At 38.4% G+C, this 18,114-nt stretch overlaps 1 protein-coding gene across 10 annotated transcripts in view; it reads right to left on the bottom strand.

Annotated features, from left to right (window-relative positions):
- LOC131256974 (formin-like protein 18) overlaps window positions 1-18,114 on the bottom strand; it is a 128,618-nt gene that overhangs the window by 79,209 nt on the left and 31,295 nt on the right. For 3 of the 10 annotated variants that reach the window (XR_009177031.1, XM_058258102.1, XM_058258098.1), the window contains exons 7-12: window positions 13,146-13,217; window positions 11,677-11,775; window positions 11,456-11,497; window positions 2,013-2,093; window positions 1,858-1,916; window positions 1,679-1,752 (exon numbers count right to left, since the gene is read on the bottom strand). Coding sequence is in view for 9 of the 10 variants with exons in the window: in XM_058258102.1 (XP_058114085.1) it covers window positions 1,679-1,752; window positions 1,858-1,916; window positions 2,013-2,093; window positions 11,456-11,497; window positions 11,677-11,775; window positions 13,146-13,217 (427 nt within the window). In the remaining variant the exon portion in view is untranslated. The other 7 variants (XM_058258099.1, XM_058258100.1, XM_058258101.1 and 4 more) reach the window with 7 other exon arrangements.

Raw genomic sequence — 18,114 nt, 5'->3', positions numbered from 1 at the left:
TAAGGAATTTCATTTTGTACTCTCTTCTTCTACCTTGGTATTAAGTGTTCAACTAAAAAAACATTCTCCATCTATCACTTGTCCATTGTTTTCTATGGCCCACCTAGTATTTGGATAGGTGTGTTTTGGGGGCACCCCATACTCAGTGTCCGGGTTGGACAACATACACACAAAATGGTGGGCCCAACACAAGAAAATCTGCGGACGGACAGGGGCACCGGACACAAAATGGTGGGCCCAACACATAGATTCTGTAATCCATCAAAATCAACTTCGGAAAGCAACAGATTTAAAATGAAATTCTTACCTGATGGACGGACAGGGGCACCGGGCAAGGGTGGGACGAGCTGCGGACAGGGGCGTCGGGCAGGCCAGGGACGAGCTACAGCAGGGACAGGGGCACCGGGCAGGGTAGGGACGAGCTGCGGACAGGGCAGGGCAGTGACGAGCTGCGGACAGGGGCACTGGACAGGCCGCAAGGACAAGCAGCAGGGAGAGAGAGAGAGAGAGAGAGAGAGAGAGAGAGAGAGAGAGAGAGAGAGAGAGAATGGCCGAATGGGTAGGGACAGGCAGTGGCCGAGGGAGGGAAGGAAAGGGAAGGGTTTGTTTTTTCAATTTGGGCGGGCGGGCGAAAGCTGAAAGCGATAGGGATTAGGGCTTTAGTTGTATATATATGGCCCTGGTCGAGTACGAGTCTCGAGTACAAGTCGAGTACCGAGTCGAGAACCGAGTCAAGTACTACTTTGCTCGTACTCTACTCGAACTCAAAACGAGTAGAAAAAAACCACTCGTACTCGGCTCTAACACATGACGAGTCGAGTCGAGCCGAGTCGAGCGAGTACCCGAGCTTAATCTGCTCGTGTACAGCTCTAATGATGAGGCAACGGGCAGTCCCTTGGAGTATATTGGTTAATGGATAATGTGTTGGTAATCAATGAGACTGGAGAGGTTTCAAATGCTAAATTGGAGGTTTGAGGTAGGCTGTGGAATCTATTGGTTTAAAAATAAGCAGAACCAAGATGGTACTTGGATTGCAACTTTAGTCAAAATAGTTATAGAGGCAAGGCTTTAGTTAAACTCAATGGCCAAGTGATTCCTCAAAGTGATCTAATTACATGCTCTATAATTCAAAAGAATGGAGAGAAAGGATACCCTCCTCCCTCCCTTGTGTGTGTCTGAAGGTTGTGAAATTGATAAAAATGTATACCTTGCTACAAGTGCACTCTAACCGTATGATTTAGTGAAGTTATTACTCCATAATGCACTGAATGCTCTTTGGGAGAATTGTCCCCTATGATTGTCTCAAAATATTGCATGATTTAATGTCCTTTTATTGGCGTATGATTTTCTTTTGCATTGCTAGTGTCAGTTGAGGTCGACCAAAAATAGGCAAGACAAGGCTGTGTCGGCAATGATCCTTCAACAGGGATGTGGATATTTTGAAGAGTGGACCACCCAAATTTCTAGATTTTATTAAAAAATTCTACACAATGAGATGGATGAAAGAGAGAAGGGGGCTTAAAGGGCGTGGTCGCACCTGTAACCTCAAATTTCTGAGCTGGTTCATAGCTTGTTTGTAATGGAAACAAGGACTAATTGATACTTATAAGTATGCATTAACACATAGCATGTGGTAATTACCATAAATATTTTAGGCAATTCAAAAATTTTGACTAACCCCTTGCAGTTCCTTGGTTAAGTGCATTTCCCAGAGAAAGAACTGTCTGCATGATTCTCTTCAATTTGACAGATGTTCTGATCTGATAATCATATGGGTTTCAATGGTGCAAGCAATATCAGTCACTAAGAAGAGTTAAAAACCATAAACCAGCACAAAGGAAAATTCTAGGGGAGAAGTTACTCGCCTCTTCTGCTGCAGAATTTACAATGTTCAGACTGTAACTAAGGTAAGAGACCTGAAAAAAAGAAGATGGAAGGAACATATACATTTACTTATAAGGTTTTCAAGGAAAACACATCCAGCAAACTGGTAATCAGTGGTTTCATCTGACCTGCGAACAGAACTGAATCTTGAAAGAGAATACTCTTAGCTTAGACTCCACCCGTGGCACTATCATCAACTCTAGGATGAACTGTTATGTAAATGTCAAAGCACGTCAATTAGCAACTTCCGTAGAAATGAAATTTAAGATGTTTATAAAGAGGTTTCTCTCCAACATGGGAGCGTGCATGATGCCTTCAAAATTTGGAACCATGGGCTGAACCTCATAGCACAAGGGCCAATATAGCTATCTGCTGTCCCCTGCAAATCATGACAATTTCAACTTATCATGATGATCTCATCATTCCAATGGCCAAGTTGGTACATCTCTTTTGGAGATTAAAGAGCTTCCTTTGGGACTGTTGTAAAGGGATATTTTCATTATTTCATGCTTGTTTAGGGTCAGTTGGGGAACTTATTTTGTTTTAGAATTTTAAGGGTGAGTAGAGTATTTCATAATGTTCACTTCAGTTAGATTTGGTGTTGGTATACAAGGCCTTCTAGGAAAAGTGTGGGCCTTCTAGGAAGCTAACTCTCTAGAACTGGTTCTGTGAGAAAACCATGTAAGCCTGTAGAGATCTGGGCTCCAAGCAATCAAACATTGTAGGTTTGTAGAGGCTTGTACACCAAGCAATTCCTCTTCTTCTTCCTTTTTTTCCCTGAAGGAACTAGTTGTAGTACACACTATGTTGCTCTTTTTGGAAGTCTTTTTTTATTATTGAAAGTTCGTTACTGTTTGCCATTTCTCTTGTTAGATTTCCATCTCTTCTGTTCTTTCAGGTGTTTCTTGCTTTTAGAGAGAGCTCTATTGTTCTAGAGTTAGTTTACATCAGTTTGGGATAAGAGGAAGTTGATCCAGGGCTATCCTTGCATCACCCCAAATCAATCGAGAAGGTAAGATGGCATGGGACTCACTGTTAAGGTTGAGGAAGACAAGAAGGATGGAAAGAAGCCTTCCAACACCTACAACAGCAACTAGATCAGCTAAAATAGCTGATGCTACATCATGAAGCCCCAACTGTGCCACATTGCAAAATGTGAACATGTGTGGGTTTGAACATGGACGAGCAACTGTCCCTCCCTCACTGCATGAAGTTGGTTTGGATTGTGAAACAAATGACCTGTAAGAATTGCACGGTTGATTGAAGCCTGACAAATTTTTAGATAGGATGGAGAGCAACAAACAAATTTTCTAATGCATGAAGTTGGAGCATGATGAGAAAGTTTAAGTTCATAGGTTTGAAATTGAATGGGAAGGCATTACTGTGGTGGAATAAAACAAGACGGACAGGCAAGGGCATGATAGATAAAATCCAGCCATGGAAAAAGATAAAGATGAAACTATACAAACAATTCATCTGTAAGCATTACAATGAACTTTATTTCCAATAATGCATCACCTCCAGCAAGAACTTGAAGTCCACTCATGAATACATGGAAAAGTTCCATCAATTCTGTAACGACTCAAAAGAAACTAAAGAATAGTTCATTACTCAATATGTAAGTGGACTGTCTACTAATTCAAGACCAAGTTAACATCATCCCCCATGACAAGTCAATGAACCTTATCAATTCATCTTGAAGACTAAAGAGTAATAAAAAGGAAGCTTGTTGAGAAAGTCTTTTGATAGCCCAAGAGCATAAAGCTTAAGAGGGAAGAAATATGAGGGAGCCACTTGCACGAGATGCTATCATTTGTGCTCTAGGTCTATTGAATATCTATTCCTACCAATGAAATGACTTTTCCATTAGTTCATTAAGTTGAGGCTGTAACTCATTGATTGTCATCAACCTATGTATTGGACTATTAGATAGTGCTTGATTGTAATCAACCAATGTAATAGTCTATTACATTGTGCCTGTGAGAGCTTTGTGCTCTCATTGCTGGCCCCAAGATAAGATAATGAAGGGTTGCATCAGGTCGGCAGTCTCAAATTCATGCCGTAACTTGCAACATGAATCCGAACAATATGACCTTCGAAATGCATGCTAGGGCATTCCTTGTAAGCGACACGCTACATCGGAACACAGGTGTAGTGAGAAATGGGCAAGGGTTGGCTAGGGCATCTCCCAGAAGCAACAAGCTGCAACATCGCCCGGTTGCTGTGAGAAGTAGGCAAGGGTTTCCACGCTCTTCTAGACATGCACGGGTAAAGATGCTAGTCCAAGAGAATAGGATTTGTCTTGACTATGGAATATAGGAACATTGACAGGTAACAGTGTGTAGGAGATACAATAAATATGACAAAACGAAGGAGAAGTAATATAGCTTGCACTCAGGTGACCAAACAGAAAGGGGCCAAAACTCAAGAAATTGATGGATATAAACTTTGGAATATAGGAAAAGGACAACAGAATGAGGTAGGGATAGTGGTAGATAAAGATTTAAGGGATAAAGCAGTAGAAATTAAGAGAGTAAATTAGGATTTTATTAATAGAACTTTAGGAGAGGAAATAATCATTGTTATTAGTGCACTTATGTTGTATCCTGCAGGTAGGGTTAGAGGTTAGAATCAAAAGACAATTATGGAAGGATATGGATCAACTAATGCAAGGAATTATGAATGGAGAGAGAATATTTGTAAAAAGACTTAAATGGTCATGTAAGAAAAGAAAATAGAGGATAAGAGCATAAATTGAGGTTATGGTTTTGGGAGAAGAAATGAGATGGAGGATCACATCCTTGATTTTGCTATGGCATACAATCTAGTTCTCGCACACACCTACTTTAAAAAGAGAGATGAATATTTAATAACTTCAATAAATAAATAAAAAGTGAAACATATACAAGCCAAATATATTTCTTTCTACTTAAGAAATAAATCAATGGAAGAAGTAGAGTCTAGAAGAAGTAAATATTATGTGGAATGAGATGGCTGAGTACATTATGGAGGTGGCAAAAGATGTTTTCGGAGTATCTAGAGGGAAAAGCCAATCATAAACTTGGTGGTGGAATGACAACGTACTAAAAGCTATTCATGAAAAATGTTCATGTTTCAAAGTCCAACAAGGGACTAAAAATGATGAAAATTTCGAACAATATAGAAATTCCACAAAAACTGCCAAGTAGTAAGTGAGGCAAAATGTAAGGCTTATGATGATCATCACAATATATCAGGTACAAGAGAAGGTGAGAAGGATGTTTTCAAACTTACTGTAAAAATGAGAGAGAGGAAGGGTAAGTACCTAGATCATATTAGATCAATTAAGAGCAATAACCAAGGGGTACTGGCAAGAGACAATGAGATAAATGAAAGGTGGAGAAGTTATATATATGAATTGTTTAATGACCACCACTCTGAGAGCATAAGGACGAAAGGAACCATAAACTCAAAGGAAGAACTTTGGATGCCATAGATACTTCCATAGGATTAAGATTCAAGATATATGAAATGAAAGAAGCTTTGAGAAAGATGAAAATGGGAAAAGGCTTTTGGACCAAATGGTGTACACCAATAGAGGTTTGGACATGTGTGGGAGATACTGGGTAATTTTGGTTGACAAAGTTGTTCAACAAGATTGTAAGATCGAAGAAAATGCCAAACAAATAAAGGAAAAGTCCCGCAATACCCCTTTATAGGAACAAAGGAGACGTACAAAGCTAGACTAACTATAATGCGATTATACTTATGAGCCATATTATGAGAGAGAGAGAGAGAGAGAGAGAGAGAGAGTGAGTGAGTGAGTGATTGAGCAAAGACTAAACAAAGGAGATATACAAAGCAGCGCTAATTATCATGGGATTAAACTTATGAGCCATATTATGAGAGAGAAAGAGAGAGCAAAGACTAAGGCATGAAACAAGTGCATCAAAAAGTCAGTTTTGTTTCGTGCTTGGGAGGTCTAACATTGAAGCTATTTTCCTACAAATACATTTGATAGAGAAATATAATGAGAGGAAGGATCTCCACAAGATCTCTATTAATTTAAGGAAAAAATGGTATAGGCCCCTAGGGAGTTAATCTAGTGGGTGTTAAGAAAGAAAGGAGTCGCGAAAGGATATATTGACATCGATATGGATATGTATGAGGGAGCAGTAACAAATGTGAGGACCACTAATAGAGAAATAGGTGAGTTCCCAATTACTATAACACCAGGGGCGGCATTGAACCCATACCTTTTCGCATTGGTTATGGATGAGTTAATGAGACATTTGCCGGAAGAGATCCCATGGTGTATGTTGTTTGCATATGACAGAGTTTTGATTGACAAGACAAGGGAGGGCATAAACATGAAGCTAGATTTTTGGGTACAATCTAAAGGATTTAAAATTAGTTGGAATGAAATAAAGTATATCAAGTGCAATTTTAGTAATGATAGGAGTGAAAACGAGGAATTAGTTAAGATTGCCCACCGAGAAGTTTCCCAAAATGACCACTTTCGATGCCTTGGGTCAATAACTTATGAGAATGGGGAGATTGAAAAGGATGTTGCCCACATAATTCAAGTTGGGCAGAAGAGATGGAGATGTGACTCTGGGGTTTTATGTGATTATCGTGTACCACTCAAACTAAAAGGGAAATTTTGTAAGCTAGCTATAAGACCGGCCATGCTTTATGAACAAAATATTTGGCAGTAAAAGAAGATGTTCATAGGATGAATGTGGTTGAAATAAGCATGTTGAGATGGATAAGTGGCAAGATGAGGAAGGATAAAATTAGAAATAAATGTATTTGAGGGAACTTAGGAGTAGTACCAATAGGTAATACGATGAGGGAAAGTAGACTTAAATGGTTTAGTCATGCACAATGAAAACCAAGAACCGTGCCAGTTAGGAGTGAATTGGTACAAATTGAAGGCTCTAAAAGGGCAAGGGGAAGGGCCAAAAGGTCGTGGATGCAGGTAGTATGAAAAGACTTGATAACTTATGGTCTAAATGAAGGTCTAGCCTGCAATAGAGTAGAATGGTGGAATAGGATTCATGTAGCCGATCCCACACACGTGCGCACCCACACGCACACCCACATCTGTGTGCACTCACACAAAGGCTCCCACACCTTATAAAGATGTGTCAGCTTCAAAGCCCTTATATAGTAACGGTTTCCCTATCTAGATAAGGGCTTCATGAAGCGATGCCTTATCTAGAAAGGGAAAGCTTTAGCGTACCTAACACCAATGGGTGCATGCTATTGTTTTTGGGCTAGTTATTACAAGTACAATGTTAGCAAACCCTTCCCTCTCCCTTCAAAAACAAAGAACAGGCTTTTGTGTTACACCCCCCCCCCCCCCAAGGAAAAAAAAAAAAAAGCGTGCGCACAGGCTCCCACACCTTCTACAGAAATATTAGAGCATAAAGTGAGAGCGCGTTTAAATGCTTCACATGCCACAAGTTGTGGCATCACTCATCCAAATGTCTGTAAGTCTGAGCTCACCTATTGGAGAGGATAAGCAAGAGGGAGACCATGAGAACATAGAAGACCGCGGTGAAGATCATAATGGAGCTGTTCATGAAGTCAGCTTGCCGGTCAATACCAATGAATCCTAAATCATCTAATGAGTCATAATTCCACCAAAAGCTAGAGAGATGAGTGAGAGGTTATAGACCAATATTTTCCATGCACATTGCATGTCCAAAGGGAAGTTTAGCAATGTCATTATTGATAGTGGGCACCGCAATAATATGATGGCAAAGAAGATGGTACACAAGCTTAATTTTAAGATGGAAAAAAAAATTCCATAGCTTTACAAAGTTTATAGGTTCAAGAGAGGTAAGGAAATTGTAACTTCTTCTTGTTGACTAGCTCTTTTTGTTGTTTAAGTTTTTTCTATTTAGTTTTTATATGATGCGATTCATATCAACACGTAATATTTTGCTTGGGTCACCATGAAAACACAATAAAAGACTACATCACGGATATTAGAAACTTGTGTATTTTGGAAGGATAGTATGAAGATTGCACAATTACCTCTTAAAGAAGAACAATCCCAGCCCAAAGCAAAGGTCCAAGTAATCTTCTCACGTACCAAAGCCTTTAAAAGGAAGCAAGGAGTTGTGCATTGCCCATGCCTTGGTTGGAAATGAGCAAAATGAGCCCCCTAATGAAGTTGAGCATTTTCCACAACCTTACACCAAATGAATTGTTATATGAACTTCCACCAATGGAAAAATCCAACACCAAATCTAGAACATACCCAGTGCTAGCTCTCCTATCTGATTTTACTATCGAAAGAGCCCAAATGAACATGAAGAGCCAAATCAGCAAGTAGTGGATTTTCTAAAGAAAGGGATAATCCCAGAAGGTATGCCCGTGTGAGTCCCGGCTCCTAACTCCCAAGAAAGACTCTTTGCAACACATCCATGTACATAGTAGGGACATCAATAATGTAACCATCAAGCATTGCTTTCCAGTACCACGGATGACTTGTTAACATGTTGTCCAATGCTCACATTTTCAACCTAAGAAGCGACAATCATCAAATCTAGGTATGTCCTGGTAATAAATGGAAAACCTTCAAGACTAGAGAGAAGCTCTAGGAATAGTTGGTGATGCCATTTGGATTATCCACCCTTATGCACACAATGAACGAGGTTCTTTGGCCTGCTTTATCATATCTTTTGGTGATATTCTTGCCTAATGATGTTGATGATCATATTACTCAATTCTGTCAAGTTTGCATGTTTTGAGGCATGACAAACTCTTACATTAACCTCAAGAAATGCAATTTCATGATAGAAAACCTTGTCTTCTCAGGATATGTGTGTTTGTCGTAAGTTTAAGAGTAGACAAAAGGAAGGACGCTATTATGGAGTGTGACTATTGAGGACATTCAGTTTTCACAGCACAGCCTGCTTTATAGAAGGTATATCAGAAATTTCAGCACCAACATTGCATCTTTAACAGAATGCAAGAAGAAAAGTAACTTTGATGGACAAATGAAGCTGATGCAAGCCTCAGAATGATAAAGGATAACATGACAAATGTTCCAATTTTGGCATTACCCGATTTTGAAAAGGTATTCAAGATGGAACGTGATGTTTCTCATGTTGGAACTAAGCAAAGAGGGACATCTGATTGCATTCTGCAGCAAGAAGTTGAAAGAAGTAGGGACTTGGTATTCATCAAGTTTTATGCTATTGTTGAAGCCCTCAAGCATTGGAAGCATTTTCATATTCAAAGGTAATTGGTGTTGTATTCCAACCACTAGGCTCTTAATACCTCAATTCTCAAACAAAGCTCAGCCATAATAAATTAGGCCACTTTCTTACAAGAATATGCATTTTGTAAATAAGCACAAGTCAGGTGTTCGCAACCGTTTAGCTGATTCTCTAAGCCGACACTCTATGCCCATTGGAACCTTAATTTAACGATGTCGTTCAAGGCAGAGGATCATTATATCGGATACCATTATTTCAAATCCATATGGGAAGCTTGTAACAATGTAATGAACCTTGTTCAAAATCCTTGTTGCAACAAAGTTGAATACATATTTTCTGGTATCCGATAGTGTATTCCAGACGGGTCTTTATGGGAGAACATGATTGTGGAATAGCAGTGGGCCAGTGGTCTTGGTGCACATTTTGGGCAATCCAAAACCATAGCTTTGGTGGGGGAGAAATATTTGAACGAGGCTTAAATGGGAAATGAAATGAAAATTTGAAGTGTTGTTGAATATGCAAACTCCCCAAGGACCATTCTCAAAATATCAGCCACACATTGCAGATACGGCGGGCCTCCAATTGATTTAAAACTATGGATTCTGTTCTTGGCTTTCCTAAAATGAAAAGAGGTTCCACTTCCATTCGCCGTGGTAGATTATTTTTTGAAGGTGGTATCTCCTGCAAAAGGATATTCAATACTTCTAATCTAATGTTGCACATCTACTCTCCAAGGAAGTATTGTGCTAACATCAGACACCCAAATCCATAACGTCAGATAAGAACAAGAAGTTCCTAAGCCAATTATGGAGAATGTTGTGGCAAAAAAAAAAAAAAAAGGTATGAAATTAAATTAAAGCAGCAACTATCATCCGCAAAATAATGGGCAGATGGAAGCAGTTAACTGAAGTCTAGGTAATATGCTGATAAGCCTAGAGGGGACAAGCCTTCTCATTGGAATTTAGTTCTTCCCCAAGCTGACTTTGCCTCTAGTACCATGAACAGATCTAGGGGTAAAACTCTCTTCGAAGTGGTTTATGGTCAATCACCCTTTGCCACATGTGGGAAGAGTATGCGATGATGCCTAAGAGTATGCTAGACATATATGCAAGGTACACAATCTTATCCAAATTGCAACCAAGTAATGTGGAATACAAGAGAGATGAGGATGCTCATAAGCAACTCAAGGCTTATGAAGTTGTTAATTTGATTTAAGGTGTACCTTCACCTAGAACATTTTCAATTGGAACCAACCATAAGTTTAACATAAAAAGATAGGGCCATGTCAACTATTGAAAAGGCTTGGGGATGATGTTTATCTCATAGATATTTCAGGGGATCTACAAGCTCCCCCCATATTCTGTTGACAATTTTTATGCTTTCCATGGTAAACATGTGCCCGACACTACCCGTAAAAAAGAATGCTTGGCTAGTGCAGCTTTGAAAGAAGAATAGCAAGGAATATGTGACTCAGTGAGAAGTGAGAACTCATCAAGGGGGCAATAATCAATATTTAGTGCAATGGGAAGGTCATCTGATGACCAATAACACATGCATTGCTGAAATGGAGATAAGGAAACTTAGCTTTCCCCAACTGGAGGAGAATGATGTAGATGATCTACAGCACTGCATAGGGTGAGTAACTAACTCATCATGTTCGATGGCCCAGCAGTTGGCACATCTCTTTTGAAGTTCAAAGGGCTTCTCTTGGGACTGTTCTAGATGCCTATTTTTGTCATTTTGGTGCTTATTTAGAGTCCAACTGGTAATTTACTCTGCATGAATTTCAAAGATATTTTGGTATTTCAGAAATTCAATTTAGTCAGGGTTAGCAGTTGGTATAGGAGATCTTGTCAAGGGAGTAGGGGTGTTTTGTTGGAAATTAACCCTATTGGGCTGGTTCGTGAGAAATCCTTGTCGGCTTGTACAGATGTGGCTCCAAGCAATTCTAGAAGCAATGCCCCCTTCCATTGTTCTTTAAGGGAACTAGTTGTGGGCTACTGTTATGTTGTTGTTTGATAGGTTTTAATGAATGTTTCTGAACTGTTTACCCTTTCTCTTGCTGGATTTGTCTCCTCTATTATTTTTGGTGGTTTACTGCTTCTAGAGAGCAGTACATTGCACTAGATCTGGTTTACATCAAGGGCCCACTGCAATTGTGTGCACTTGAATTGACATTAAAAAGTGAAACATTAATCAGGAGAAAGCACAAACCTCATGTTACCAACAATTTCACAGATTGATCAAGTTTCAGGCCTATTAAGTTTATTTGGCATTGCAGCCATTAAGATGATATTATCCTCCCTAATGATCAAAGGTCAAACAAGGGGGAAAAGAGGAAGAAGAAGCCATCTCACCTGTTCACATTTTCCTAAGTTTTCTTTATCACCATTGTATCCCTAAAACATGAAAGCATGAATCCAATTACAACGGAATATGATTAGTGTATATTAGACACATTTCTATTCTATCTGCCAACTGAAATGAAATTATGGGAGAAAATACATAAGAATTCCCACCACACTGCACACATGAGACTTAAGTGTAAGAGCAAAATTCAATTTGAAAACATCTATACCTTGAGTAGTTCTATTTCCTCTTTGGTTGGACAGAACTTTATGAGGTTTTCTACCTGGTCAGCATCTAGAACAGAACCATCCAAAGCTAGCAATGCATTCTGTAAACGTCCATTAAAAGGCAAGCATGAGAAGAACCCAAAAGAAACTTCTTGTATTCTACATTTTGTACTGGAATCGTCCAGTAAATTTGTATAACATGTAGGAACGTCAGGCAAGGAGAATAAGTGCCACCCTAATCAAGTCCAAGGAGATGCAGACCAAACCAATACATAAATCTAATTAATAAACTAACATTAATCCTTGTAGGCATTTTACTGCCCTGACTACCAACAGCTTAAAAATACACTATTAAGACTTTGATGATGACCTATGGTTTACCTGCGGATATGACCCCTGATAGAGTGGGATGGCAAGATAGGATTTATGTTGCCAGTGTTCGAATTATCTCCAAAATTATCGAAATATCTCCAATATTATCTTTATCTGCAGCTCAGCGATACTGATAACACTGGTAGCGATACCGATAACGCTGGTCGCATCAAAAATTCCAGGTATTAGAAATGTATTGCTAAGTATCGCCAACGTATCAATAGCAGTACTGTGATCGTCAATATTTTCAACTATGTAAATTCTAGGTGTCGCTTGTATTGCCAGTGCATCAATATCACCAATGTATCGCCAATATTTTTTACCATGTAAATTCTAGGTAATGCTTGTATCATAACTGTATTGACAATATTTCAATAATATCGCCAACATATTGATATCAAAATTTTGTTTACTAGAAAAAATTTTATTTTAATTTTTTCTCATGGGCACATGATTGTATGTAGTGTTCAATTTGTCATTTATAATATTGATAATATCTCGATATTATCAATATCACAACATGAGAGATATTGAGACCACAATCTTTCGTTTCCTTTCCAATTGTTAATGATTTCTTGGTGAAATATCATGTGTTGTTGATATTTTGCAATATTGATGGATGATATTTTGCAATATTGATGGATGTTTGGATGGAAGGTTGGATGGTTAATTCCGCCGGAGGGGATGGTTGGATTGATTTTGTACAACAACACATGCCTTTAAGGCCCCATTAAATGGAAACTTGTTATGTATGCATTCTTTTTGCAATTTTTTTTTTTTCTAAATATGCAAATATGTACATTTTAGCATCTCCTGAAGTTTCACTAAAAATTCCACTGTTTTTCTTATGTTCCCCTGCATTTCCGATTATCAGTGATATTATCAGCGATGTCGATATTGTTTCCATATCGAACACTGCATGTAGCTGACCCCAATTAGTTGGGATAATATTTAGATGATGATGATGATGATGATGATGATGATGATGATGAACAATACACTATAGCATCATAAGAACAAATAAATAAAAGAAAGTTGTGATTTCAATTGTGAAAGTAGTCTTTTAATGGAAATTTCAAAACAGTGTCTATTTGCTTACCCTCAAATCAGGCAATGGCATCTTAATCTTTGTGAGCATGATTTCACAATTATAAGCTCGCCTTGCATCGATCTACAAGAAGCAGTGAATAAATTTAAAGAAATATTTTTTGACAAAATTAAATTTAAAGAAATCTATCTAACATGGAAAAATGAGTTTTTTTTTAGAATTATCCATCATCGAGACATAATAAGAAATAAGCATATTCACAAACATTCGATTTGTTGTGAACTGTGATGGATGGTGATGATCACACATGTAACCTAGTTCACATGGAGATTAAGGTTTCTATTGGTTCACTTCGTTATTCCTTTTGCTTAGTCCCTAAGGTTATGTGTTAGAATAGAGTTTAAACATAGGGGCTTTGGTTATGGACTCACTAAAGCATGGGGGTGTTTTTATACTTTCACAAATATTATGGAAGTGCTAATGATAACTAGAGGAGAAAATAGGGGCTCTCTCTTCTCTGGTTGCTTCTCATATTCTCTCCTCATTTCAATATAACTCAAGTAATATGGTATAAAAGAAGTAAAAGATCCGGTATCACATTCCTTTTCCGTATTCTTTCACTCTCTCCTCTTCCCTTTTCTTCTCCATAAGGTGGAACCAGAGTAGTCTGGGAAGCTGATATGTGCAATTCTCCTTCATTCATTGTTCTACCACCATATGGTGGGTTGTTTAGTTGTGCCTCATGAGTGTGTTTGACGCTCGTTTTCACATACAAGTACAACCATTTTGAAGGTCTAGAGTGGGCCATTGTGCATTTATAGTTAGATTTGAAGATCAAGTCTGGGTATGGAGATCGTGAATGAAAGTGAAGGCTTCCTCATATATGTCATCAATCAGTCCTTACGGGTGTGGGGTGATTGTTGATCTATGCTTTTTTAAAGCAAGTGTTTGGTGAGTTCAAGTCCTTCCCCGAGTATTTGATCTCATCTTTTCCTTAAACATACATAAATGTCAAGAATGATGCTCCGGGTAGTTCTCTACCTTCATTCGAGTGATGAATCTTCAAAATACATCAACCAAACTTAATGGACCAAATAATTTACAATGGATTACATTTGTAGAAGTATTACTTGTAGAAGAAGAAAATTAAAGTATCTAACATCCCCTAAGCTTGATAAAAGCTCAAAACCTATGAAGATAGGGTGGTGAAAGTTATTCTCCTTTATGGAATAGCATGGAATCACATATTAATGCAAATGATATCTTTTTTAAAACTTTTTAAAAAAAAAGTTTGGGAAATTTTGAAAGAGATATTCAAGTGAGAAGAATTTAACTCGTATACACAAGTTGCATTGAAACATCTTCGTGCTTTGACAAGGGATAAGAGTGTAGGCAAGTATCATTTGGCGTTGCGGGGTATGTGGAAAGAACTGAATGTATACTAGCCATTGTCTATTGAATATGAGACCATGAGATGGTACTAAGAGAAATTTCATGTCGCCAAATTCCTTTTTAGTCTTCTTCCTGAATTCAAACTTACTCGAGCTCAAGTTCTTGGTGGTAATGAAGTTCCATCAACTACAGAGGTGTTTACCCGCATTCGTGCAATTGGTATAAATACTCCGTTCATTTAAATCTAATCGAGCAGCATTTACTTCTTCCTCTAGTAGGCAAGGCATTCCATAACAATAACGGTGGCCATAACAGCCACTGTCGTTCCCGTTACAATATGGGCCATAATGGCCGTTGCAACTTTTTTTTTTGATTAAAAAACTATGTTGGCTCTATAATGGACTGTTACGGCCATTACAAGTCATTTTTTCCATAACAGCCTTATAATGGACCATTATGACCACTTAATGCTAAACATGTACCACCGTTACCGTTATGACTGCCATGACGTTACTAGTGGGGGAGATTGAGAAAGTCGCAGTGATCATAGTTGTAGTGGATGATTTAGGAATAGAGATTCAACATGAGGTCGCTTTGGTGATTAAAATACTTTGAAAGTTTGTGGTACAGACTTTGGTGGCAGTCGTGGTCGTGGTCATGGAAATCGGAAGTCCTCTCATTGTGGGGTTTGTAACCATACAGTTGAGATGTGTTGAGACCTCATTGGCAAGCCAATTTCAGCAAATCAAGTTCGATCATCTGATGATGGTTCCAAGGGCTATGTAGTCAAGCTCATATAAATCAAGTGCAGTAAATGATATAGTTATGTTGTCCAACGATGAGCATGCCAAATTGCTAAAAGATTGTTCTAACCATGAATCCTCTTCCACTCCTACTCTTGCTCAATTAGGTATGATATGTCTTGCATCCTTTGGAAATATTCCCCTAGTTATTTATTCTGGAGCTTCAAACCACATGATTGGTAAGCATAGTGTCTTGTCTCAGTTAAATGAGCCTACCACTCCCATTTCCTATGTAACATAATTAATTATACCTCAACTCGTATATCTAGGTTGGGTACTGCTTATCCTATATCATCTCATCCATTAACATCAATCATAAATTTTCTTTGAATCTATAATTAGTAAGCTAATTAGATCCTTTAATTGTTTTGTTACATTTTTATCCCTCCTATTGTGAATTTCAGGACATATAGACGGGAATGACAATTGAAGGAGGACATGAATAGTTAAAGAGTCTTATTCCGTCGTTATCTTATGTGTCTGAGTTAGAATAAGAAGCATGTGAGTTAAGCAAGCATCATAAAGTCCCATTTCTACCTCATGTGGACAAATGGAGTGGTTGTCCTTTCTCTTAAGCACATCCTAATGTGCGGGGTCCAATTCGTACTACTAGTTTATTTGACTTCGAAGCATTTTATTATTTTTATGGACGATTATTCCCCCATGACCTAGGTATAATTAATAAATGCTTGCTCTAAAGTGTTTTCTTGCTTTAAAGAATTTCATATGTAAGTGCAAATATAATCCAATGCTAAAGCGTGTCTTCTACATTCTGATAAAGCTAAGGAATATGTATCCTATGAATTTAATTCATATTTCTCATCACGTGGCATTATTTATCAAAACTCATGTGCACAGACACCACAACAAATGGTGCCATTGAATGTAAGAATCAACACTTAATTGAGGCCCAAAATCAAATATGAGAACCATTTTCAACCGAAAATATAACTTCCTTCTTGAAAACATCAATAATTTTGAATATGGTAGGATTGTTATACCTTCTACAACATGTAAGCACTTGCTCAACAAGGGTTAAGGGGCATGCAAATTGGAAAGATTGAGAAAATTTTGTTAGTTACTTCTATAAGGTTGTCTTGGCTTATTTTTCATTTCTATTTTGAAAATCTACTATCCATCCCTCTCTTCTTGGACCATGCATGATGGAGGAATAGATTGACACTCATCATCACATTACAGGGTGGCCCACCGCCCAAAAAAAAAAACCACCATTACTACTAAATCATTAGAAGACTACTCTTATTTAGATCTCTCAAGCTTCTAGTCAAAGCAAGCATCCTCACCAATTTCCTGCTAAATCATTATCGAACCACTAGAAGAGCCATTGATTCAGATATCCACAAGTTGAAGTGTCGCAACCAATGGAAGAGCTAACGATTCAAATACCATCCACCGGAAGTGTTGTTAGATCCTTCGGCATCCAGCAAACATGCCGATGGTCCACATCCCATGAGCCATCGAAAGTGCGGTCCGCCTCTTTCGCAGCTCCCAGACTCATAAAAAATTGGCCATGCATGATATATATGCCCCAACTTGGTAGTGTCAGAGCACACAACTGAAATTACCACACAACACTATACTCCACAATGCTAATGTGCTATGCATGTAGATGAGTGTTTTGTACTCTAACAAATGCGACTCACTTTTTGCAGCCTAATGGGACTCATTTGGTCTTATAGGGGTCCATCTAGGATCACCACCTTTGGATGGTTAGAGGGCAAGGGTAAAGTGCTCCCTATCGATCATAGTTGGGGAAAAAATGATCATCACAAATGTGTGCATCATATGCCTTCAAGACAACGAATCAATGGATCGCTTGTTTATACTGCATCTTTGATCGGCCTTTGTGGGGGAGATTCTTTGATACCTCAGTGTTGTTGGTGATGCCATCTTCAATTGGCCCTTCTCAGCACGGCATGGGGTCATGTAGGTCTTAAAGAGAGAATCTTGTGGAGAATGTCAGGATGAGAGCATAATAGATGCTTCATAACTAGTTAACATGGTCCTAACAAATTGTTTAGGTAGGCCAAATTGGATGTGATTGCTTGGGCCTCAATTATTAAGATGTTTGGTGACTGCTCATTTGATTTATTTTTTTTATTCTTTATGCCTGCTTCATTGTAATTTTTTCGAGTGTTAATTTCTCATCTTTGCCCTTTCTGTCTTTTAATATTCGTGTTACCTCTCAAAAGAAAACACAACATGGGAATCTAGTGCCACCTCACAAATTTTAACTCTAATTTCTACTTGAAATGGAAACTGGCAAATGAGATTTACACGAGGAAGTCTACATGGAGCAACCTCCTAGGTATGTTGCTCAGGGGGAGTCATCTAAAGTATGCAGTTTAAACAAATCTATATATAGGCTGAAACAATCACCATAGGCCTAGTTTGAGAAGTTCAATAATGTGGTTGTGTCGTTTAGATTAAAAAGAAGGTAGATCAATCGATTCTCAAGGCATTCTACCTCTGGCTACATAATATAAACCGTGTATGTGGATGATATGATATTGCCTGGTGATGACTTGGAGGGCATTGAGAAGTTGAAGTCATATCTTCAAACTCAAATTCAGATCAAAGATCTTGGTCTCCTTCAATATTTTCTAGGCATTGAAGTAGTAAGATCGAGAGTGGGCATAAATCTATGTTAAAAAAATGTGTGACTTGTTGGAAGAGACAATTATATTGGGACTGGGAGCCAAACCGGTTAATACACCAATGGACCCTTACCTCAAGCTTGAACCTAAAGAAGGAGAAATATTGGAATTTGGAAGACCACGTTATGTACAGGAGACTTGTTGGCA

The sequence above is a fragment of the Magnolia sinica genome, chromosome 9 (genome assembly GCF_029962835.1).
Source record: "Magnolia sinica isolate HGM2019 chromosome 9, MsV1, whole genome shotgun sequence".
Taxonomy (NCBI): Eukaryota; Viridiplantae; Streptophyta; class Magnoliopsida; order Magnoliales; family Magnoliaceae; genus Magnolia; species Magnolia sinica.
Note: the sequence above shows the minus strand (reverse complement) of the source record. Positions and strands in the feature narration are given on the sequence as shown.